General features: G+C 37.7%; 1 protein-coding gene across 1 annotated transcript in view; it reads left to right on the forward strand.

Annotated features, from left to right (window-relative positions):
* Nucleotides 1-2132: 2132 nt before the first annotated feature.
* LOC131144293 (alpha-glucan water dikinase, chloroplastic) overlaps nucleotides 2133-23444 on the forward strand; it is a 28746-nt gene continuing 7434 nt past the window's right edge. The window contains exons 1-28 of the mRNA XM_058092846.1: nucleotides 2133-2249; nucleotides 2664-2952; nucleotides 4221-4262; nucleotides 4416-4525; nucleotides 4623-4701; nucleotides 4787-4878; nucleotides 4978-5131; nucleotides 7382-7606; nucleotides 7760-8098; nucleotides 8192-8299; nucleotides 8427-8525; nucleotides 8641-8781; nucleotides 8902-8990; nucleotides 9765-9899; nucleotides 10081-10243; nucleotides 10371-10460; nucleotides 10556-10741; nucleotides 12742-12804; nucleotides 12882-12944; nucleotides 13036-13095; nucleotides 13197-13349; nucleotides 13529-13612; nucleotides 13854-14030; nucleotides 14134-14240; nucleotides 14471-14684; nucleotides 14766-14869; nucleotides 15073-15211; nucleotides 15339-15464. Of these exons, the coding sequence (XP_057948829.1) occupies nucleotides 2683-2952; nucleotides 4221-4262; nucleotides 4416-4525; nucleotides 4623-4701; nucleotides 4787-4878; nucleotides 4978-5131; nucleotides 7382-7606; nucleotides 7760-8098; nucleotides 8192-8299; nucleotides 8427-8525; nucleotides 8641-8781; nucleotides 8902-8990; nucleotides 9765-9899; nucleotides 10081-10243; nucleotides 10371-10460; nucleotides 10556-10741; nucleotides 12742-12804; nucleotides 12882-12944; nucleotides 13036-13095; nucleotides 13197-13349; nucleotides 13529-13612; nucleotides 13854-14030; nucleotides 14134-14240; nucleotides 14471-14684; nucleotides 14766-14869; nucleotides 15073-15211; nucleotides 15339-15464 (3612 nt within the window). The 5' untranslated portion in view covers nucleotides 2133-2249; nucleotides 2664-2682. The remainder of the gene's footprint in view (nucleotides 2250-2663; nucleotides 2953-4220; nucleotides 4263-4415; nucleotides 4526-4622; nucleotides 4702-4786; nucleotides 4879-4977; nucleotides 5132-7381; nucleotides 7607-7759; nucleotides 8099-8191; nucleotides 8300-8426; nucleotides 8526-8640; nucleotides 8782-8901; nucleotides 8991-9764; nucleotides 9900-10080; nucleotides 10244-10370; nucleotides 10461-10555; nucleotides 10742-12741; nucleotides 12805-12881; nucleotides 12945-13035; nucleotides 13096-13196; nucleotides 13350-13528; nucleotides 13613-13853; nucleotides 14031-14133; nucleotides 14241-14470; nucleotides 14685-14765; nucleotides 14870-15072; nucleotides 15212-15338; nucleotides 15465-23444) is intronic.

Below are 23444 nucleotides of genomic sequence, written 5' to 3' on the forward strand. Positions count from 1 at the left end.
ATATAAATTTCACTTTAAGCATTCGTCAAGACGTGGAAGATGATTATTTTACGTGGGAGGAAAACCCAACAACATTCAATGTAGGCACGTAGGAATTAGACTTTTGCCTGTAATTTTGTCCCAAGCAAGAGTGCGTTGTAAGTCTCGCAGACTTGGAGCAGCGGCAGTTGCAGCCAGCAGGCAGCAGGTGCAGGCGCCCAAAAACCAAAAGCGGCGAGGAGAGGGGGGACTTGCTTGTATCGTCGAGGCTCGTGGCAGCGTCTCCCCCTCCCCAGTCCCCATGCATCAATCTATATTCTAATCCTATTAATTTCCAAAGACAACGTGGCCCCACCCCAAGCTTAGCCCTTAGCCATCCCTACCTCCTCCATCTCCGTGCATTGCTTGGTGGGTTTGTACCCTGGCCCAGAGTGGAGTGCACATTCTAATTTTCCTTCCTTCTTCTTTCCCGGTGGATTCCTTTCTTGAGGGGTCCCGTCCTGCAGCCAATTCCCCGCCACGTCTACTCTACAAATAGTCCCACCTCCATCATTATTTATTTGTTCCCCCTTCCCTTTATTTATTTAATTATTGGATTAGGAAAAAAATGCCCGGATATAAAAACAATATGTTAATTATTGCGTACCTAATTAATTAATTAATTATATAAGTTTATGAAATATTAAGAGATCAGCAGGGTCCGCCCTCCACGACTCCACATATGCCGTCTTGGATGTAGCACTGAGCACTGTAGGGTAGTTCATGCATCCAGCTTCAATGTAACATGCCATTTCTATCCATTCGTTATATGTATATATATTTAAATTTCGTCGTTAATAAAAAGAATCTTAGATTTTGGTTTCCAATTCAGTCGTGTAATTTATTTGGATTTGTTTTAAATATAAAAAATGAATTCAGCTTTAATAATTTTTTTAATAATGTCGCCGGCTTTATTTTTTTTTTTAAATATTCTAATTATTGTGTAATATTCTTGCTCTTATTTTAATATTTTATGTTTAATTTATATTGAGTTATTGTGTAATCTATCTCTTTTCTATATCTTTAATTTTAATTCACGAATCACAAGTGTGCGCGTGAAACAAGTCATAAGCCAAAAAGAATTTAGATTTCTTATAAGCGAAAATAAGATAATAAAAGGAAAGAAAAAATACGATAATAAAATAAAGAAAAGGGAAGAAAGTCTATTTAAAGGAAAGAAAAATAATACCAATATAAGAAGGAAAAGGAAAAGAAAGTGGATTAAAAGGGAAGAAAGTAAACCTATTTCTTTTATAGTTATCTTATTAAATACTTCTTAAAAATTAAAAAAGCAAGTGCTGTTTAGTAATTTTAATTAATAGATAAATTTCTTCCTACCACCAAATTTCTCCAATTTTCAGACAACATTATTTTTAGGAGTAAAAAGAGTTATTATCATCTAAATTCATTATTTTTTAAGAAAATTTATTTTATCAAATAATAACAAAAATGTATTTCTCTATTATTTCTCCTTTCTTGCTTTATCTTAGCAAAATAAGCAAAAAAAAATTAATGTGGTAATTAAATTTTCATAATAACAGTTTGAGGAAGAAGTGATAGACAGATTAATAAAAGTTTATTCAGTCTAAAAGTGTTCTCTTGAAATCTTTTCAATATTTCTTTTTATTCAAACACTATTGTGTGAGAAAGTCCAAAGAAGCTCATTGAAGAGAGATATTATTTAGTGGAATTGAAAGGTTATCTGGTACAATTTCATATAACTTTAAAAGTTTTTATTAATTAATTCTTCTTCCGCCTCTTTTCTTTTGCTCAAATTTTCGAGTTTCGACCAGGTTCAAATTCTATCTTCTAATCCCAAAATGGAATTTTCCATTTTCACATGTGAGTAAGTGTTGCCAGCCAAACACCACAAAATATGGCACTAAAAATATCCTCCAAAATATCAAAACATAAGAAGGGCAGTTGCGAAAATTCCTACAGAAACAAGGGCATATAGTGACCATTATTTTAAATATCACGGACCCAACGCCTTCTCGCTTACCCTCCATCGTTCTTTAACCTAGGCACGTGACAGTCCCGTGTTACCGACGTTTTTGCCAGCGTGGCCGGTTTACCCATGCTTGCCGTCTCGTTATGTGATTTTACCAGCGAACGAGCCATTGGATCGGTTATAAGGCGACGGACCGCTCATTTCCTCGATACAAAAAGTTCGGCCCCGCGAGCCATCTTCTTCATTCGTGCATTCTGCGTTTCCTGAAAGTTGAATCGAGGTATCTCCGCGAGTTCGATTGGTGTTCTTTAGTTGTGTGATCAGTTCAATTCAATGAGGATTTGCTTGGTGCTGAGGATTTAGCTTGCTTTGGCTGTACTGCAGCTTAGATTCGAACTAAGTTTTTTACATGTCTTTGTTCTCCGAAACGTTGGGGCCTCTCCGCAAATTTTTAGATTTCAGTTTTGTGTTCATTCCAAACGAGCTTGAAATTAATGAAATCTAGCGTTTAGTTTTCTTGGCTACTAGACGGACAGTTTGGCTTTGTGATGATGGCTTATATGTCTGGTCCAGTTTCACTGTTCGCACTCTTTAGAATCTTCAATGCCGACACGAAGTCTATAAAATTTGCTGTGGCTTTGTATTTTGGTTATTTGACATGATTCTTGAATTTTTTTTTTTGTTCGGATTGCAGGAGTGACTGATCGGAGAACATGAGCAACTCCATCGGCCATAATTTACTTCACCATCAGAGTTTGCGTCGGCCTACTGCTCCAGAGCATCAAGTTCTATTCAATTCTTCTGGAATCACTGCGAGCGGTTCGATTCAAGCTCAAACAGCGAAGCAAACTCGGAAGTTACCCATATCCACCAAATTTTGGGGAAACAATTTAAATGCGCCGAAAGCAAAATTACCGACGGGAACAAGTCGCCCGAATTTTGTCAGTCCTCAGGCCGTATTAGCCATGGATCCGGCACCACAGGTATTTTTATTCTTTAAAAAGGAAAACATTGCCTTCTGAGTTTATGGTCTATATAATTACTCCATATGGGTATGCCTATGGTTTTTCTATTGAGTGACGAGACAGAAATTCAGGGTGCAATTGTACTGTAGCCACGATTTTCTTTTCCCCACCTTTTGTTCTGGTTGCTACGACTAGTACCGAGTTTAATCGTGTGGAGTTGGACTTTGTTTGGAATTTCGATTTTGACATTAAAATCTAGTTCTTTATGTCATTAGACTTTTACTCTGCGGAATTTATACCCGATTCCAACTCTAATGGAATGTCACAAAACCATAGAACTAGAAATCCAAGCTTGGGGAATTCAACTTCCGGGGATTGTTGGTTTTCTCAAGCGCAGAAAAATCACAGAAGTGATGTTGGCAAATTACTTTTTTTTTTTTGCCCCTTTCCATGCACGGGAAATTTTGCTACTTTCACTTTCTTGTCTTGAATTCAATGAATGCATTTTCAAAGATTTTACAGAGAACAACTACTATTTTCTCAGTTAAATTCCCCAAAGGCATATTTGTTACTTGTAAAGCTGCTCACTACTAATATCTCTATCTCACAGTGAAGTCTCTACTTAAGGACAACTTGTCATCAATGGAGTCTCTTCATCTCAATTTTCCCCATTCTATGGATTTTTGAGTAATTTCATTCATTAATATCCATTCTAAAGTTCACTAATGGTTTTCAATGTTTTCATTTTTATCGTCACTATTGTCGTCATCATCATCATGATATCTTTCAAATACCTGTATTCTGTTGCAGAATGCTATTTTGGATCCAATATTCCAACTATATTCACCTTTTTTAGATGATGCATAGTTCCTTGGAAAGTGATATTAATGACCCTTTTTGAAATTAAATATCTATACTGTGTGTCTATTTAGTTTTGTTTTTCAGCAAATGATAGTGAATGCAAATTCTCTTCTTCATCAAGATTGTATGGAAAGTTTAAATAGTATTGCCTATTTCCAATTTTTAATTTTATTCTCTCCTTGTCTTTGAAAAAGAGTTTCACTTGGTCCTTTGATAAGCTTGCTTTTAGCGTTTCTAGACATCTGTATATAAGGCCTTTCTCATAAGATCTGTATTGAGCATTAGCTGGATAATGCTTGATTTGGTACAACTTTGCGCTTGGAATCATGTTCATATGAGTTGATTTTTGGAAAGCTCGTCAAAGTGGTGTGTATGTGAGTAATCGGTTTATATGTGTTTGTTTTGAATATTTCTTGTTTTGGCAGCTTGCAGGGAAATTCAACCTTGATGAAAATAGAGAATTGCGGGTAAGTCTATCTTAGATGTTAGACTTTGAGCCAAACAAGATATTTGGAATTAGGCTTTATTCAGTTGAGTTGAGGTACTCATAGACTCTTAGTTTGTTCTAAGGCTGAATCTAACATCGAAAAGATACATATTGACATAAGCTTCATCCGTAGGTTGATGTTAGTCCTTCGACTCCAGGCTCTATTTCACAAGTAGATATTCAGGTCACTAATAGTAGTGGCCGTTTGCTTCTGCACTGGGGTGGGATACATGATAAAAAAGAGTATGTTTGCCTTTTGTATAAATAATTTCAATTGGTTCTCTGGCTTTCACTTCTTTGATTTCTGGTAACTTCTTCCATTGTGCTGTTTTATTTTTAGGAACTGGGTGATCCCTTCTCGACGCCCAGATGGAACCATTGTATACAAGAACAAAGCTCTTAGAACTCCCTTTGTCAAGGTAAGTTCTGAAGGCAATAAATGTCATTCGTGGGTGTTTGTCATTTGAATGGCAGAATTCTATTGATATTTCAGTTGTTTTTTAGGCTGGCAGCAATTCCTTCTTGAAAATAGAGATTGATGATCCTGCAATGCAAGCTATAGAGTTTCTCATACTTGATGAAGCACAGAATAAATGGTATGCTTCCATTAGTTTTTCATTTTTATTAAGTTTGTAATTGTTTACACATTGTCTTCTGAAAATCACTATATTCTTTTTTAAAAAAATTGTTGGTAGGTTTAAAAATAAGGGTGAGAACTTCCATGTTAAGTTGCCAAAGAAAGAGAAGCAGGCTTTGAGTGCTGAAGTTCCCGAAGATCTTGTACAAATCCAAGCATATTTAAGGTGGGAAAGAAAAGGCAAGCAGATGTATACTCCAGAACAAGAGAAGGCAAGTGATTGGTGCTTTATAAATTAGTTACAATATAGTTAAACAATGTGGATCATCTGAAGCCTAATGTAACCGGGTATACTATTTTAACAACTTTCTTGTCCTTTACCCCATTTTTGTGCAAATCCATGCTCTAGGGCCCTAGGCCTCTTTGGTGTAGTGTTTAGTTGTAAAACGTATAACTAATTATTTGAATTCAAATGGTATGTTAATGCGTTTGCTTTCATGTTGTCTGTCTTCTGGAAAATATATGTAAAAATCTAGCAAGTGTTAAAAAAAAGAAAAGAAAAGAAAAGAAAAGAAAAAGGGTACTTCGGAACATACTTCTTATGCCACTAGAGGCACTTTGAATGCGTATGCAATTAACTTATTGGTGTTATTCATATATATATTTTTATTTTTTTATTTTTTTTAAAAATAAAATCCATTAGTCAAATACATCTTGGAATAGACATCATTGATACATGATCAGAAATAAAACTATGAAGGGGTTGAGGGAAAACAATATTCCAGAAATGGTACCCAAAACTGGAATGGCCCTAATTACCTAAATAATATGCTGTCCTGTATTCCTCTATAAATATGAGAAACTTCAACTGCTCTAAAATGAGATAAGTATTTTCCTAATGTCCTACAATGGAGTCCACAACGTTCAGCAGCCTTGACTCATTAATCAGGCAGTCCACAATCAGTTTAGAATTCTCTTCAATATGAACACCTGAAATTCCTTTTTCTGTAGCTACAGTTAACCCATCTTGCAAAGCCTTACATTCTGCAATATGAAAGTGTCTAATAAGGTTACCAGGAAAGTCCTCTTAACAGTAATCCCTGTTGCAGTGCTAGACAAAGAATACAATCTAGACCCATCGAAATTCAACTTTGGGAAAGGATGATTATGTGGTGAGCGGTGACTACTTTGTTAGGGATGAAGGGATCACTAGATGAAGAAAAGAGTGGAAAGAAATAAGACTAAAACCAAAAAGAAGGATCTTGTGTTTGTAAAATTTCAAGGATTTTGCATATTGTAATAGTCAAATAGGAATAGATACTTTTTTCTTTATATCATTCCTTATTGTGGTTAGCATGCCATTGGAGCTTTGGTTTTCTACAGATATCCAGTTGAAAACCTGTTCCCTCATATATCTTTTGTTATTCGTGTCGTTGTTTGTTTATCTTCACCTCCATGTAGAAAAAGACTACACATGAAGGGGAAAGGGTTGGATGTTGACCGAATATAAGTTGTTGGCCCATTCTCAATAAGTGTATGCTTTTGGTTTTGGGGCCAAACGGTTGATCAACAACAACAAAGCAAGACCTTTTCTCTGTGCACTCGGTTCTTTTGTAGATGCATTTCTGAGGACCCTTGTTGTACTAGGAAGTCTCTTCTATATCTTGGAGACCTTTCCCTTGTACGTGGGTACCTGTATCTCTTTCTTGAGAACTGTCTTTGGTCAGGAGAAGGTTGTGTAATTTTCTCCTTGGTGATTTTTGTACCTTATGGGGGACATTCCTACCCCTTCTTTTATTTCAATATTTCATTGTTGTTCTCTGTCTCATTCTGTTGAGGCTTGACCCTTTTTTACAGTCTGTTCATATGGGGGGTTGGGGGAATTTTCTTGTCAAAGGCCAGTCATTACCCTGTTCCTAGCTGTGGTTCAACACCACTTTTTCAGCTACTGAATCTTGATGGATGAATGATGATGTGAACTTATGGCTGCAAATAATAGATCTCTTGAACCCTTGTCTGATTAGGAGTTTTAATTATTTAATTTTGACAATTTATATTTCTTGTTATTTTCTTTGATTTGAGAAATTTAGACCAGAAAAAAAATATGAATACATAATAAAATCTAAAACATGAAACCAATTTTTTTTTTCTCCTTGGAATAAATTTTAATATTTTATTGGAAAAAATAATTTCGATTATAATTTAAATCATGGTGCATGCACAACAATGGGCCAATAGGCAGTCTGCACAAATTGCAACTCAGCTTAGCCTGATTGGAAGAGGCATCACAGGATTAATCTAGGATTCATTTTATTTGAGTCTTCTGCTATTTGGATGCATGCTAAAAATTTTCCACTCTGTGTAGACCTTCGGAGCATTAATGGTTCTGATTCCTAGCATTAATTCCAAGTAAATATTATTCCAAATATTGCTGTCATTTGAAATGACAGTTTTGTCTTCGGTAGACTTGTCACTTAAGCTAATTACTTCTTTTTCACTATAGTATAATTTACTTGTTGCAGAAGGAATATGAAGCAGCTCGAACTGAGCTCTTGGAGGAAGTTGCTAGAGGTACTTCCATACAGGATCTTCGAGCAAGGCTAGCAAACAAAAATGAGAAAAGTGAAATAAAAGAACCGCTTCTTTCTGAAAGCAAGAGCAGGGTGTCTGATGATCTGGTTCAAATACAAGCTTATATACGATGGGAGAAAGCAGGGAAACCCAACTATTCTCCTGAACAACAACTTGTATATCTCCAATCTCATAGGCTTTTGGTTCTTGAAGGCTGTCTTTTTCTTAATCCTTAGTACTGTTGTGGAATTAATGGGCATTAGCCACCTGTTGTTTATATGTCACTGCTAATAGTAAATTTTAACTTGAAAGTGATGTCTCATAAACAGAGGGAATTTGAGGAGGCCAGAAAAGAGTTGCAAATTGAATTGGATAAGGGCACTTCTCTTGATGAAATTCGGAAGAAGATTACCAAAGGGGAGATAAAAACCAAAGTTACAAAGCAATTGCAAAGTAAAACATACTTTACTGTTCAAAGGATTCAGCGCAAGAAGAGGGACTTCATGCAGCTTATCAGTAAGTATGCTGCTGAACCCATTGGGAAAAATATTTCAATTAAACCAAAAGCCTTGTCAGAAGTGGAGCATTTTGCCAAGGAAAGGGAAGAACAAGAGGGTGGTCCTATTTTGAACAAGAAAATCTTCAAGCTTTCTGATAAAGAACTTCTGGTGAGACATGGTATTGATGTTTCCCATTCCTCTGGCAAGAAATCCATGTTGCTCAGATTATTTTAATTTTTTGTCCATATTCCCATTTTCAAGGTACTTGTATCCAAGCCTGCTGGTAAGACAAAAGTTCATCTGGCAACTGATCTTAAAGAGGCAGTTACCCTTCACTGGGCATTATCAAAAAAAGCTGGAGAGTGGCTGGTGAGATTTGAGCATCTTTACATTGTGTAGGAGAGAGGTCGTTTGAATGGATAATATTGTTGATTTTTAATGTCTTTTTTTACTACGTTTCTGTTCATCAGTTGTGTGATGTATGCATACCTTGCAGGCACCACCTGCAAGCAAACTGCCTGTGGGTTCAGTTTCTCTAGATGGAGCAGTTGACACACAATTTGCTAGTACATCTTCTGTTAATCCTCCATACCGGGTGTGCTGAGAGAAATTTGATTTGGTCCTATGTGACTTCCTTGTTAGGTTTATATGAGAATTAACATAAGATCACTTTGAATAAAAAATCTTCTCGTTCTCAACTCAAATTGCAGGTCCAATCCTTAGAAATAGAGATTGAAGAGGATGATTTTGTTGGGATGCCATTTGTCCTTGTTTCTGGTGAAAAATGGATAAAGAACAAGGGCTCAGACTTTTATATTGAATTTGCTGGAGGATCCAAGCGGGTCCCAAAGGTTGCTTCCTTTTATTTCCTACATGGGCATCTGGTTCCGGTCTATATTTTTTTGGTTATTATTGTACTTCATTTAACATGACATTCCGGATTTATTGATTGGACCTTTTTCCCTTGAAAGGATGCTGGTGATGGCAAAGGGACTGCTAAGGCTCTGTTGGACAGAATAGCTCAGATGGAAAGTGAAGCACAGAAGTCCTTTATGCATCGGTAAATACTATCTCACATATTTCACTGGGGAGCTTAGTTAACCTAATGAAACTTTCTCTTCCATTTATTTGATTTACTTGTAATTCACATTTTGCTGGTAAATTTTTGGTTTGTCTTGTGGATCTGTAAACTTAATATTGTTGTTACTTTTAGTGAAATGAGTGGTCTGAAGAAATGATGCTGGGGCTTTAATTAACGTTTCTGGATGGTGACAGTTCCCAACTACATGCTTATCTAGTGTTTGTTTTTCATTTGCATGTAATTTTTTAAAAACCAGTTGAATAAGCTTCTGCTTAATCTTGTCATTTAGATTGTTTGCTGTCCTGTCACAATTCAATGGGGCTTAAAGCAAGATCAACATAGGAGACATTGATGGTATGCGTAGAACAATAAGGCTAGTGGCATGCTATTATGTGTTAAGTTTTATGGAGTGAAAAAGAAAGCCCTCTAATCGATTGACTCTCTTCTTTGTTGTCCAATTTTCCTTTCATCTAACTTTTCACTATTATTGTTTCCATGAACTTACTCATTCTTCCATGCTAAGGGAGGGATTGGGCAACTATAATTCCCTTTTAACCAAACCATTATGGATAGATTTCTATTTCCTAGCTACATAGTTTAAATTTACTGTGAAAAAAACTTATGCTTTAATATGTAAGGTTGCTTTGCATTTCAAGATATATTTTGCTTAATTGCTTGTTTAACATCTAGGTTTCTCTGGATCTTTTTGATTTTGGTCGCTGTTCTTTAAGTGATGACATTTCTTTTTCTCAGCTTTAATATTGCAGCAGACTTGCTAGAGCAAGCCAAAGATTCTGGATTATTGGGTTTTGCTGGGATTCTGGTGTGGATGAGGTTTATGGCTACAAGGCAGCTCATATGGAATAAAAACTACAATGTGAAACCACGGTATAACTCTCATGAGACAAATAGACTAGGCATCAGGATGGTTATTGTCTCGTTTGGGCTTCAATGACTTCCACCTATAAACTTTTTCACCTAGATCCTCACGTGCCCACAGCATTATAACCATGAATATGTATATTCTGATTGCGATCATTATTCTTTTCCTCCCATGGGTTTGGTGCAGTGAGATAAGTAAAGCTCAGGATAGGCTTACGGACTTGCTCCAGAATATTTACATAAGTGATCCACATTATCGAGAACTTTTGAGGATGATAATGTCTACTGTTGGTCGTGGAGGTGAAGGGGATGTGGGACAACGGATTCGGGATGAAATCCTGGTTATACAAGTACTCGACCACCTTTTCTAATTTCATTTTTACTTGCCATTTTGCATGCTTCGTCTCTCCCTTTGCATGTAAAACAGTTGTTGCAGTTAACCAGAAAAATACATATATTATTTTTGGTTGCTTGTAGAGAAATAATGATTGCAAGGGTGGAATGATGGAGGAATGGCATCAGAAGCTACACAATAACACCAGTCCTGATGATATTGTAATCTGTCAGGTATTGCTGGTGTCAATTTAGGTGAACTTCCCTTTTCTTTTTCTCATTTTTTTTTTTTTAAATTATAACTTCTCTCATAACCAATATTATTGTAGGCATTAATTGATTATATTAAGAGTGACTTTGACATCAGTATTTACTGGAAAACCCTGAAAGCAAATGGAATAACAAAAGAACGCCTTCTCAGTTATGATCGTGCTATACATTCTGAACCAAATTTTAGGAGAGAGCAGAAGGATGGCCTTTTGCGAGATCTTGGAAATTACATGAGAACTTTGAAGGTTAGTTCCATAAACCTTCCTGGTTGAACTTTTGAAGCATCATATTTTTCTTTGGGTAGCCTCTAATGATATGATAGCTGTATCCTGGTTATAAGTTAAACCATACTTGAAATTATGAAGTTCTAACTTTTTTTTTGCAAATGGTAAGATGATTATATTAATTAAGGGAAACCAATAAAAAACTGTTCTAGCAACCAAAACCATAACAGCCCGTCGGCTAAACAGACTGTAACAAAACAACAAACTGAGAAATTGGTGCAAACTACTAAAATAAGAAAAACTATCTTAGTCTTTCATATTTGATAAAACTTCCTGCTAGACTTTACTTACAATAGCCTCCAGATCAAAAGCAGTGCAGACTCTATCTGCCAAATTTGATGTTAAAAATAACTTATTTTGGATTTTTGACCCCATAAGCCTCCAAATCAAATGCAATCTGATCGTAAAGAAAAGCATTTCTTGCTCTCCAAATTTGGTAGATAATAGCAGACAATGACAGCTTCAAGCAATCATTTTTCTCTCCTTTCCCATTGAAGAGATCCATCTCAACTCTTCATTACATGATTCATTACTTCTCCTGATGCTAAATCTGGCATAAGTTTCAGTATATACTTAATATGAAGCTTCACAGCTGAAAAAAACATATTCTTTGTCTTCTATGAAGTTTCCACAAATTCTGCACATTGAATAGTTAATTATACCCCATTTATGCAATCTATCCAGAGTATGAAGACTCTTCAAAATTGCCAGCCAGGCAATAAAAGAGTGTCTTGGAATATTCCTCTTAAACTATATCACTAAACTCCAAGAATTTGGAGGATGCTTTTTCTTTATTAGATTCCAAGATTAGTTGAATGAGAAGTCTCTTGAGGATGTGTGAAGTGTGAACCCACATATATTTATCATCAGTTTCAGAAAGACGCCTGACAGGTTATTTTTTATTTGCTCAGCATTTTGTGATAATCTACTTGGCAAATCCCAACTCCCATTTTTGTAAAAATCAGCAACTTTTGCATCCCTTTGCATGCTCAACTCATATGATCATTGAATTTAGCAATGATACGAGACAAAGGCATCCATTTGTCAAAGAAGAAAGTTTTCTTCCCAGTATCAAGCTTTATTTTGAATCATCTGTATGATGACTATCTAATCTTCAATTTTTTTTCCCAGGTACTTGTGCTATTCAAATTTGACTTTACAGCCCAGATGCTCTGCTTCTTTAACTTGTAGGTGTAAATCAAAACAGTCCACAGGAAACCTTTCCCTGAAAAAATGTACCAGAGGAGCTTTATTGCTGCTATATGCCTCCAATCAGATAAGGATTTTATGCCAACTCCACCTTCCTCCTCCAGACAACATATATCTTTCCATTTGACCTTACTTCCCATTGAGTTCCAATCATTAGCTTTCCAAAGAAAATAATTTTAAAATTCTTTCTAATTCCTGCATTACAGCACTAGGGAGAAAGAAGACTGCAGCCCAATAAGCTTGAATATTTTGTAAGATTAGACTTGATCAATTATAAGAAGGAAATTTATGAGACAATGAGTATATTTTAGCTGTTATTTTCTTCTCTAGAATATCACAGCCCATTTTCCTGAACTCTTTTTTTTACCAAGGGAAGACAAGATATTTAACAGGAAGAGATCCTTTTTTTATTCCAAGGCACTTATTATTTGTTGCACAGTTTCCTTAGATCACCTGAATAGAACATCTCTGACTTTAAATTTCTAACTTGTAATATTGTAAATTTCCTGTGATTTATAAAAATCATCATTGACTACTTGACACACTGTTACAGTCCATAAACTCTGATGTAATTTTAATATAGTTTCATATATATATATTTTGCATTCAGTCACAATCATATTTGAAGTATTTAGTGATAGTGCTTAATCATGATATACCCCCCTTGTATTTTTTATGGGCATGGGGCTCATTGTTTTCCCTGTGAATTATGGTATCACATATAACTCCACTCCATTTTAATTAATATGCAGGCAGTCCATTCAGGTGCAGATCTTGAATCTGCTATTTCAAATTGCATGGGTTATCGAGCTGAGGTAATATCCGTTATCCATTGTTCTCTTTAGATTGTTGTCTTGTTCTTAGTGTGAGCTGAAATTTTATTTCTCTTCAGGGCCAAGGTTTCATGGTTGGAGTGCAGATAAATCCTATATCAGGCCTTCCATCTGGATTTCCTGTAATATCTCGACAATTCTTTCCATGGTGCCATCTATAATATCACATAATGAAAACTAACTGTGTATATGCTTGACTAAACCTTTAATCAGGAACTTCTACAGTTTGTTCTAGAACATGTTGAAGATAAAAATGTAGAAGCCCTTCTTGAGGTGTCAGAATTTTGGTTTCCACAATTTTTTTTTATTGTTTCCTTAATATTTCAACCCTGCCTCTCTAGGTTGACTTTTTAAATTGGGGTTATTGCATGCAGGGTTTGCTAGAGGCTCGTGAAGAGCTTCAACCATTGCTTTTCAAAAATAATGATCGGTTGAAGGATCTTTTATTTTTAGACCTTGCTCTTGATTCTACTGTTAGGACAGCCATTGAAAGGGGATATGAGGAGCTGAATAATGCTGGGCCAGAGGTATATCGTGTTGGCAGCATGTATTCATTTTTTTTTTTTTTTGTTTGCTATAAAAATATTTCAATTTTCTAGCCCTTATTTTAACAAGTGTCTAAGTTTTTCAATTGTCTTGAGTTATTATTATAACTTATAAGCACTTTGAAACATGTTATTGATCAGCCTGCCTACGCATTATGCAGAAAATTATGCACTTCATCGCGCTGGTTCTTGAAAATCTTGCACTTTCATCAGATGATAATGAGGATTTCATCTATTGCTTAAAGGTAAGATAAGAATCAGTCCTTTTACTTTTAGAAAATATACTGAATTGGAAAGACCTGATTTGAAAAATTTTCTGTGGTGGGTGACATACGAGAAGAATAAATGCCAAATAGAAACTAAAAAATTGAGGTGTACTCGAAGTTGTTTTCCTGTCATGCTATGCATTTTTATTGAAATTATGATTACCTTGTCCAAGAAATGCAGCTCACCTGGCATACTTAATATTTTTTGTTTATTATCAAGGGATGGAATCACACGTTAGGCATGTCAAAAAGTAGAGATGATCATTGGGCATTGTATGCAAAGTCAGTTCTTGACAGGACCCGTCTTGCACTAGCAAGCAAGGCAGAGTGGTACCACCAAATTTTGCAACCATCTGCAGAGCACCTTGGGTTGCAGCTTGGAGTGGATCAATGGGCTGTATGTTCTGAATTGTATTAACATTCATGATTCCACTCTTCCCCACAAAAAAGTGTTGCAGATAGCTAATGCCTTAAATTTGTCCTTATAACCACCTGAGCAGGTGAACATATTCACTGAAGAAATTATTCGTGCTGGATCAGCTGCATCTTTGTCCTCTCTTCTTAATCGACTTGATCCTGTTCTTCGCCAGACTGCTAATCTGGGAAGGTTGGTTTAAATGTCATTAGCTACACAAACTTAATCCTCTTGAAACCTCCAAGAAGTTAGAAACATTAATTCAACTGTATTTTTTTGAATTACTTCTGATGCAAATTTATTCCCCAAAAAGGTTTGATTCTGATGACTAGTTTCTTAAAAATGAAGTTCATAGTGCCATTTTCACTGCATGCTATGGAATTGGTTAACCTCCTAATTCAAAATTTTCTGGTCTGAAACAGTTGGCAGGTTATCAGCCCAGTTGAAGCTACTGGATACGTTGTTGTTGTAGATGAGTTGCTTGCCGTTCAAAATGAATCTTACAAAAGGCCTACAGTTTTGGTTGCAAAATGTGTAAAAGGAGAGGAAGAAATTCCAGACGGTACAGTTGCTGTTCTGACGCCTGACATGCCAGATGTATTGTCTCATGTTTCTGTGCGAGCAAGAAATGGCAAGGTAAGTGTCTTTCATATTGCCTTTTTCCTTAACTCAGTGACTAGCACGTGATAGTTGACCATGTTATTTCCATATTGGCAGGTTTGCTTTGCTACATGCTTTGATTCTAATGTTCTGGCTGACCTTCAAGCAAATGAGGGGAAGTTGTTGCACATAAAACCTACATCTGCAGATATAGTTTATAGGTAGCATTATCCACATTTTAAATTTAATGTTGGAAATGTTTATATGACATCATTTATGTGTTAATAACAAAATGATGATTCAATTTTTGTTCATTTATAAATTCCGTTGTTTCCTAATATTTGTACTTCAGAGAATTCATTTCTCCAAGTTGTATACCAAGAAATGGAAGTTAAACTTTCTCTTCCTTTGTGTTTAATCTCAGCGAGGTAGAGGATGGTGAGCTAACAATTGCAAATTCAACCAACGTGAATAAAGATAGTTCTCTCCCACCTTTAACTTTAGTCAAAAAGCAGTTTGGTGGTAGATATGCTATATCATCTGAAGAGTTTACAAATGAACTGGTTAGCATTGCAAAATCTCCTTTGCTTTTTATTTTTTTATTTTTATTTTTAAGAAAGGAACACTATACAACTTTCAAGTTGTATCCACATTGAGTTCATGTTTACAGGTTGTTTGTGCTTTTCCTAGGTTGGAGCTAAATCACGTAATATATCATATCTGAAGGGAAAAGTACCATCTTGGGTTGGGATTCCTACTTCAGTTGCCCTACCGTTTGGAGTTTTTGAGAAGGTTCTTTCCCATGGTTCAAATCAGGTATTCTTCAGCTTGGACATGCATTTCATGCGTCCATGTATGTGCATATAAAATATTCTAATTTCCCTTAATTAACAACTTGTAGTGTTCAACTAAGTTAAGTAGGTAATAAACATATACTGTACTAGGAGCAGTAATTTGTTGACTTGTAATCAAATTTATTCTAATGGACCGAGGATTCACTCAGGGCGCTTTCCACCTCCTCTTCTGCCATGTTTCTATGTGAGAGGATCTCACTTTTCCACTAAATTCTCTCTCTTTCCCTTAAATATCCTTGGGACTAATCCTACTATGTCAGATTTCTAATCTGATGGACTAGCTATTTCCACCATACAAGCTGCGTCGAAGTGTTATTAGAGCAAGTTCCTTTCTTGGGTTCGCTACTAGTTCTTGCTGCATTCTTTTAGATTTCATTTGCTGCATTCTAGAAAACCGTTGGGGGTATTTGGTTTGCGACATCTTTCAACATCCTTGGGAATGACATCACATTCTCATGTTTGTTGGATATGTGAATCCTATGTGGCAGGCATCTTGACATTCTTGGAAATGAAAGATTCCCACAAAACATGGGCATCTCATTCTCTGACTCCTCCATAGGTAAGTTTCATGGGAATCTGATTTCCGTGGGAATCCATTTTTTTTGGTCCAAACCGCTCATGTTGCTTTGGCAAGTTGGATAACAATGCCCCTATAACCTAGTACCATGACACTCTACTATTTTATATTATATTTAAAATAATAAATTATTAATAAAGTGAAAGTAATTTTATTATTGTGTTTATTAATGCCTAAAGCTAAGGCAGTGCAGAGCTCACTTCATTCACTTGTTGATTCCAATTCAATCAGAATTTTCATTTGATCATTAAATTTGTGTGGGCTGAGGATTCATCCAGTGTCACCTTCTATATTCTCTATCATTGTGTTTTTGTGCTGAGGGATCTCACGTTGTCACTTTGTCACTAATTTCTCCCAAATTCTCTTTAACATCCCAGAGACTAATCCTACTCTGTTGAATTTTTAATCTGACATATCTTACTATTTCCATCATGCACAGTTCGTCATTAGCCATCAAAAAAAGAGAATAAAATTAAGAGGAGAGAGAATATATTAAAGGGAAAAGAGAACTTGAATCTCTACATTTGAAGGGATAATTTTCTTGTCTTTCTTTCTTTGTTTATTGCTCTCCTACTCCGCTTCTTCTAAGCTCAAGACTTTTGGTTACACAATTTCATGATAAGAGTACCTAACAAGATATTTTAATGCATGCACTTGTGTGATCACAGGATTTTTTTAATTTTTATTATTAATGAAATAAACTTGCAATTTCTTGCTGTTTTGGAGAAAAAAGTCAACAATTCACTGCCTAAGAGGATTTTTTTTTGTATCCCTTGACATAATGATCATGTGAATCGGAAGTAAATTCTTTAAAGCACTAGAACATGGTAAAGTGAAACAAATTGCCTCCTTTCCTCAATTTCAAGGAAGAGTGCTCTTCAACCTTGAAAAAAAAAAACAAGTAGTTTGGGGTATCCTTAACATGCCATCTCATGGGTATGGAATTTGTCATCATGGAGTTGTGAAAGGAAGCAACATGAGTAAAATTTTATAAGATGTCCACAAAAAATACAAGCTTGTCTTGTAAAAGTGGTATTTTTGATTGTGTCATTTAATGGTATTGCATTTGGGTTTAAGTTAGTTTTGATGGATCTAGCTGTGCACTTTGGTCTATTTTGTGTAGGAAATTATTTCTGCTGAGCCAAAAGGTGCAAATTGGAATAGTGCATGAAAACCCCTAGTTTAATCAGAATTTGACCTTACACCATTTCCTAATTTTAGTAGTTTGGCACATGCATATTTAGAGTTTCAGAACTAAAGTTACAATCGATTTCCTTCAGGACTACACCTTTTTGGGACAGTTTGGAGACCCAACTTTATGCCTATAGTTTGAGCTCATCTGTTTGAACCACATGACCTACCTCCTGTGATTTTGAAGCCCATGAGTCTAGTTTCTGAGGGAGAAACTTCTGGCTCAATTAGCTTTTGTTGGAGGAAATTATTGAGCATTTTGTACAAGTTGCTCCTATAGTGTTTGTAAAGGTTATGCCTTTTCCTTGACTAAGGTTTGGACTTCCATTTTTGAATCGTGGGGGCATGAAAACATATTTTAAAGACCATATGAAACCAAATTTAGTATCAAAAGGGATTCAGGAGATGATCCTCTTCTATTGGATTTAGGTTACCACAAACAAACCTTCACTTTGTTTCACATTTCTCTTAATTTGTAGTACAAAGTAATCTCTCTTTTTTTATTTTTTTATAATTTTGTTGCTGCTGCTGTTACTACTACTACAATGACCATATGAAACCAAATTTAGTACCGAGAGGGGATTCAGGAGATAATCCTCTTCTATTGGATTTAGGTTACCTTGAACAAACCTTCACTTTGTTTTACATTTGTCTTAATTTGCTTTATTGTTGTACTATTAGTACTACTACTACTACTACTACTACAACTACTACTGCTACTACTAGGTGGGGTTGATTATATGAATCCTTTTCAGCACCAATCTTACTCCTATTCCTACTACTACTACTACTTTTTTAGACAAAAGGGGCGAATTCAAAGCGAACTTTTGTAAGTCTTCTCTTGAAATGTTTACCAAGCACAAAAACACTCCTAAGCACAGTAGCACAGTTCTTAGCACCAATCTTACAACTATTATTATTATGATTATTATTCAATAAATAAATATGAAAAATTTTGACCCCACATTGCCTAGATGGACCATGAAGTATGACATAACTTTTTAATATTTCAAAACAAAAAAGGGCAAATCCAAAACAAACTTTAAGGCTTTTCTTGAAATGTTGACCAAGCACAAAAACACTCCTAAGCCAGTTCTCAGCCCGAGTCTTAGATCCTTTTCCCCCTCCCAATATACCTTGTTTGATTCATTTACCCACATATTCGCAGCCCTTGCCTTCCTATCCTCTGTATGACAAAACCCCCCCAAAATAGAGTAATGGAACTTTCCTGACTACCATCTTCATGAAACCAAAAGAAGAAACACTGCCTTTTCAAGAGGGTCAGCTAAAACACCTGTCATGATCATCTACCATATGCTTGGTCTGCCCATGCTTGTTCCAACATTTATCAATCGTAGGCTTGTCTTGCCTCAGTAAATGCACTTCCTTACATCTTCAATGCTTGCACATGTACCATCACCATGGCTTTTGCCTCTACAACCACCTGTTCATCTTGTAGATCCACCTGAGAAAGAAGTTGATACCACAGCAGAACTTTCTTTGGTTATGTGGAACTACTAGAAGGCAATGTTGCCCACTACACTTTAGCTCAGGTGCTGCTAAAGGAGGGCAATGTATCACCTGTTCACCCCTAAGAATCCGCCTATGAATGCCTTGATGCTCAAGATTGAGCCCACCTAAGAATTGGTTCCACATAGAATCTAGCTGCTGCTTCTACTGTTCAAATATCACTCTTAGCAAGATGGTCGACGTTTAACTCCTCCAGTGTACCCCATAGAGCACCATACTACTTGCTATTAATCCTGTAATCTTGATGCAAGTTAAAAATATTTTCATACTACTGGTGAACCCAGGTTACGTTCTTATCTGGTGAATATTGCACTCTTATTACCTCCATGCTCCTTTAACAACCTTATAGAACATGAAATTGGCACCAACTTGAGGATTCCATATTGTCCCATAGTGTCACGGTCCGACTTTTTCACACCGTTGTGAAGGGCCGTGCGGCGCTAGCTAAAGCACTCTTGCTTAACTAGCCAGCCTATTGTTTACCAACATTCATCCACAAAGCACTTTCATTAACATTCAATCAGATAGCAGCGGAAATAATAATCAATTCATGAAAGCCGTGGCAACCAAGCAGTAAATATTGAAGCAAACGTAATTTATTAACAAATCCTCCGTTGACATGTTGTACTTAGTGAGGGAGGCAAGTAGGCTAAGCACGTTGACAATTGCTAGTGAGTTTTACAATGACTGAAGAACACTCACCCTCCTCTAAAGAGCTTTCTAAGCCATTCTCACTCTGGCACTAGGAAACATCAAAGTGACCGAGGAGTCATACTGCCTTATTTGGCTTACAATGAAATAAATACTAGAAAATAACCCTACATTAGTATTTACATGATGGAAATCCATCCCAAACACACGAGATAAGCAGTCATAGGCAAGCATAATGCCCTGAACAAGCTTAGCCCGTGACATTCTCCCCCACTTATGCGGTCGACGTCCTCGTAGACTTTTGGTGATAGGTACACTTCAACTTTGTCCACGAATGGCTTCAAATCTTCCACGGAAATCCTGCTGATTTCTTTATCATCAAGGCACTTCCACTTCACTAGGAACTTCTGCCGCTTCTTCCTTCAAGATAGGAACTTTCTGTCTGCAAGGATCTCTTCAACATCATGTCTGTCAGGTTGCACTGTCTTCAACTCTGCGCTGTTTGACTGACTTCTGCTCAGGTTGTTGGTGTTGGCGTTGAATGGCTTGAGGCATCTGACATGAAACTGCGGTCTTCTCCCCTTATCTGCCCACTTCTTCATCTGCTTAGAAGCTTTCTCCAGATAGGCTTGGGCAAACTTTGCATTTAGTCTCCATTTTCTGGTGAATATGTACGCCCTGGGACTCTTTCGTCTGTACGGCTCGCCCACTGTGTGAGGTAACAGTGGCAGCTGGCTTGTAACAAGCACAAAAGGGCTCTTGTTGGTTGTTGAGCGCCTTTGGGCGTTGTCACAGAATGGAGCCACATCAAGTAGTTGCACGCCATTCTTCTGGTTGTCGTTGACAAAATGGCACAAGTACTCATCTAGCAGCTCTCTGAATCTCTTCATTTGTTCGTCTGTCTGTCGATGATAACTCGAAGAGATGTCAAGGTGTGACCTGAATATCTTGAAAAACTCTATCAAGAAGTTGTCAGTGAACATTAAATCTTGGTCACAAAGAATAACTTGGGGAAAACCCCAATGTTTCACAACAGTCACAAGGAACAATTGTGTCGTCCCCTCTGCCGAACAGTACTTTGGTGCGGCCATGAAAGTACCATACTTCTTCCGCTCCCCTTTGTCTTGTTGGCAAGTGAGGCAAGTTTTGGTATAATCAACCACATCATCCCGCGTGTGTAGCCAATAATACCTCCCCAGTAGTCCTGTTATTGGAGTCATTCTCCCCAAATACCCCTCAACGAACTTCCTGCAGTATCTAGTAAGGCCAAGAAAGGAACGCAACTCCTTCACTGTCGTGGGGATCTTCCGTTCTTGAATCATCCTTACCTTCTCCATACCCCTCCGGATACGACCTTGTTCAACGACTTGACCAAGGAATTTGTTGCTCCGCCGAGCGAAAGAGAAATTCTCCTTCTTCACATTCAGACTGTTTCCCTTCAGCCTGTCGAACACCTTCCGTAGATGCTCTTCATGTTTCCTCTGAAACGACACCAATGCTCCCAATGGTGTTTTGGAAGGGCGAACACATCCCGCTTCCACTTCATCAAGTTGCTTCCCCAACTCTACTATCTCAAGAGGCACAATCCGACATGGCCCTTTAGCAGGTGGTTTCACTCCTGATAACAACTCGATCTCTTGCTCCACAGTCCGTCGTGAAGGCAAATTATGAGGCAGCTTATCCAGCAACACCTCCTTATACTCATCCAACACCGCTTGGATGGTCGTAGGCTCCAGCTCTTGGCCTACTTCTCTGTCTACCACCACCGTGGCTAGACGTGTCTGCTCACCCTGACCCAATCCTTCATTGAGTTGTATGGCTGAAAGGGACTTCCCGTTGTCTCCTTTTGTTGCAACGACTTGCACCATGCACGAGTGATCTCCCATCAGACACAGGGAACCAGCCGAAGGCATCAGCACTGCCCTCGTCCCTATTAGGAACTCCATTCCTAGAATGACTGGATAGTCATCCAATGGCACCGCTGTAAAATTCGCATGACCTTCCCACTGGCTAAGCTTTATAACCACTTGCTTGGCTACTCCCAGAGTAGGCTGGGCTACAGAGTTAACTGCTTTCACGCGTCCTGTATCCTTCTCTAAGGATAAGTTGAGTCTCCCTGCTTTCAACTGCGAAACAAAATTATGAATAGCTCCCGTATCCACCATAGCGCGAGTACTCTTCCCATTTATCCTCAAGTCCACAAACATTAACCCTTTTGCTCGTGTAACTTTCGGTGTTTTTGCTTGCTTTTCCAATGCGTTCACTAACCGCACTGAACCCACCCTCGGGGCATCATCCTCTTCCCCATCGTCTTCCACTGCCTGTTCTACAATGGAAGCCTGTAAGGCATTAAGTGATGCTTTGTGAGGGCACTCAAAAATTCTATGAGGACCTCGACACAAGAAACACTCAATTTTACTCTTCCCCTTTCCATTGGGTGTGTTGAACCCTTGAGACGACGAAACTTCCTGTGAGGTTGATGATTTAGAGTCGGCTCCCCCACTCTTGGGTTTGCCATTCTTGAAAGACTTTCCACTGTTTCCCTCTCCGCCAAACCGTTTGGACGAAGCGGTCTCATCACCAGCATAGTCTGTCAAGCGCTCTGCAGCCGCTTGTGCAGTTGACAAGTCTTGAACCCTTTGCCTATGAAGTTCAGTTCTTGCCCACGGTTTCATCCCCTCTAGAAAATAGAACAACTTGTCCTTCTCCGACATATCCCGAATATCCAACATTAAAGCAGAAAATTGTTTCACATATTCACTGATTGACCCTGTATGCTTGAGATCTCTCAGTTTTCTCCTTGCATTATACTCAACGTTCTTAGGAAAGAATTGGGCCTTGAGCTCTCTCCTCAAGTCTGCCCAACTATCAATCACACAGTTTCCATTTTCAATTTCTCTGTACTTGGTACGCCACCACTGTTTGGCATCACTAACCAAGTACATGGTTGCAGTATCCACCTTTGCCTGTTCTGAGGCCATCCTCACAACGCGAAAGTACTGCTCCATATCAAACAAGAAGTTCTCTAATTCCTTGGCATCTCGGGCACCCCCATATGTCCTGGGTTCTGGCACATTGGTTTTGCTAACTCCCGGGAGTGTTGGAGTTCCCCATAGCAAGAACCATCACATTTACCTTTGCATCCAGATCTGCCATCCGGGCTTGCAAAGTTTCCACAGTGTGGCAAAAGTCCTCTGACATGTCACCTATCAAACCTGCTTGATGTTTTTGTGATCCCCTCACTTCATCAACAAGTTCTCTCATCTGGGCCACCTCCGCGGCCATAGTGTTGGTTGTTTCCTCAACCTGTGCTTCCAGCACGCTGATCCTCTCAGCATTGTTTGGTGCCATGGTCACTTACCAAAACTTTCCAAACCCAACAACGAAGGCAATCGAATTCACGTAGCAACTCAACCTTGGGCTCTCACCAAGTGTCACCGACTTGGCTCTAATACCAAATGTCACGGTCCGACTTTTTCACACCGTTGTGAAGGGCCGTGCGGCGCTAGCTAAAGCACTCTTGCTTAACTAGCCAGCCTATTGTTTACCAACATTTATCCACGAAGCACTTTCATTAACATTCAATCAGATAGCAGCGAAAATAATAATCAATTCATGAAAGCCGTGGCAACCAAGCAGTAAATATTGAAGCAAACGTAATTCATTAACAAATCCTCCGTTGACATGTTGTACTTAGCGAGGGAGGCAAGTAGGCTAAGCACGTTGACAATTGCTAGTGAGTTTTACAATGACTGATGAACACTCACCCTCCCCTAAAGAGCTTTCTAGGCCATTCTCACTCTGGCACTAGGAAACATCAAAGTGACCGAGGAGTCATACTGCCTTATTTGGCTTACAATGAAATAAATACTAGAAAATAACCCTACATTAGTATTTACATGATGGAAACCCATCCCAAACACACGAGATAAGCGGTCATAGGCAAGCATAATGCCCTGAACAAGCTTAGCCCGTGACACATAGCCATGTTTT

This window comes from Malania oleifera, chromosome 12 (assembly GCF_029873635.1).
Source record: "Malania oleifera isolate guangnan ecotype guangnan chromosome 12, ASM2987363v1, whole genome shotgun sequence".
In the NCBI taxonomy this organism is placed as follows: Eukaryota; Viridiplantae; Streptophyta; class Magnoliopsida; order Santalales; family Ximeniaceae; genus Malania; species Malania oleifera.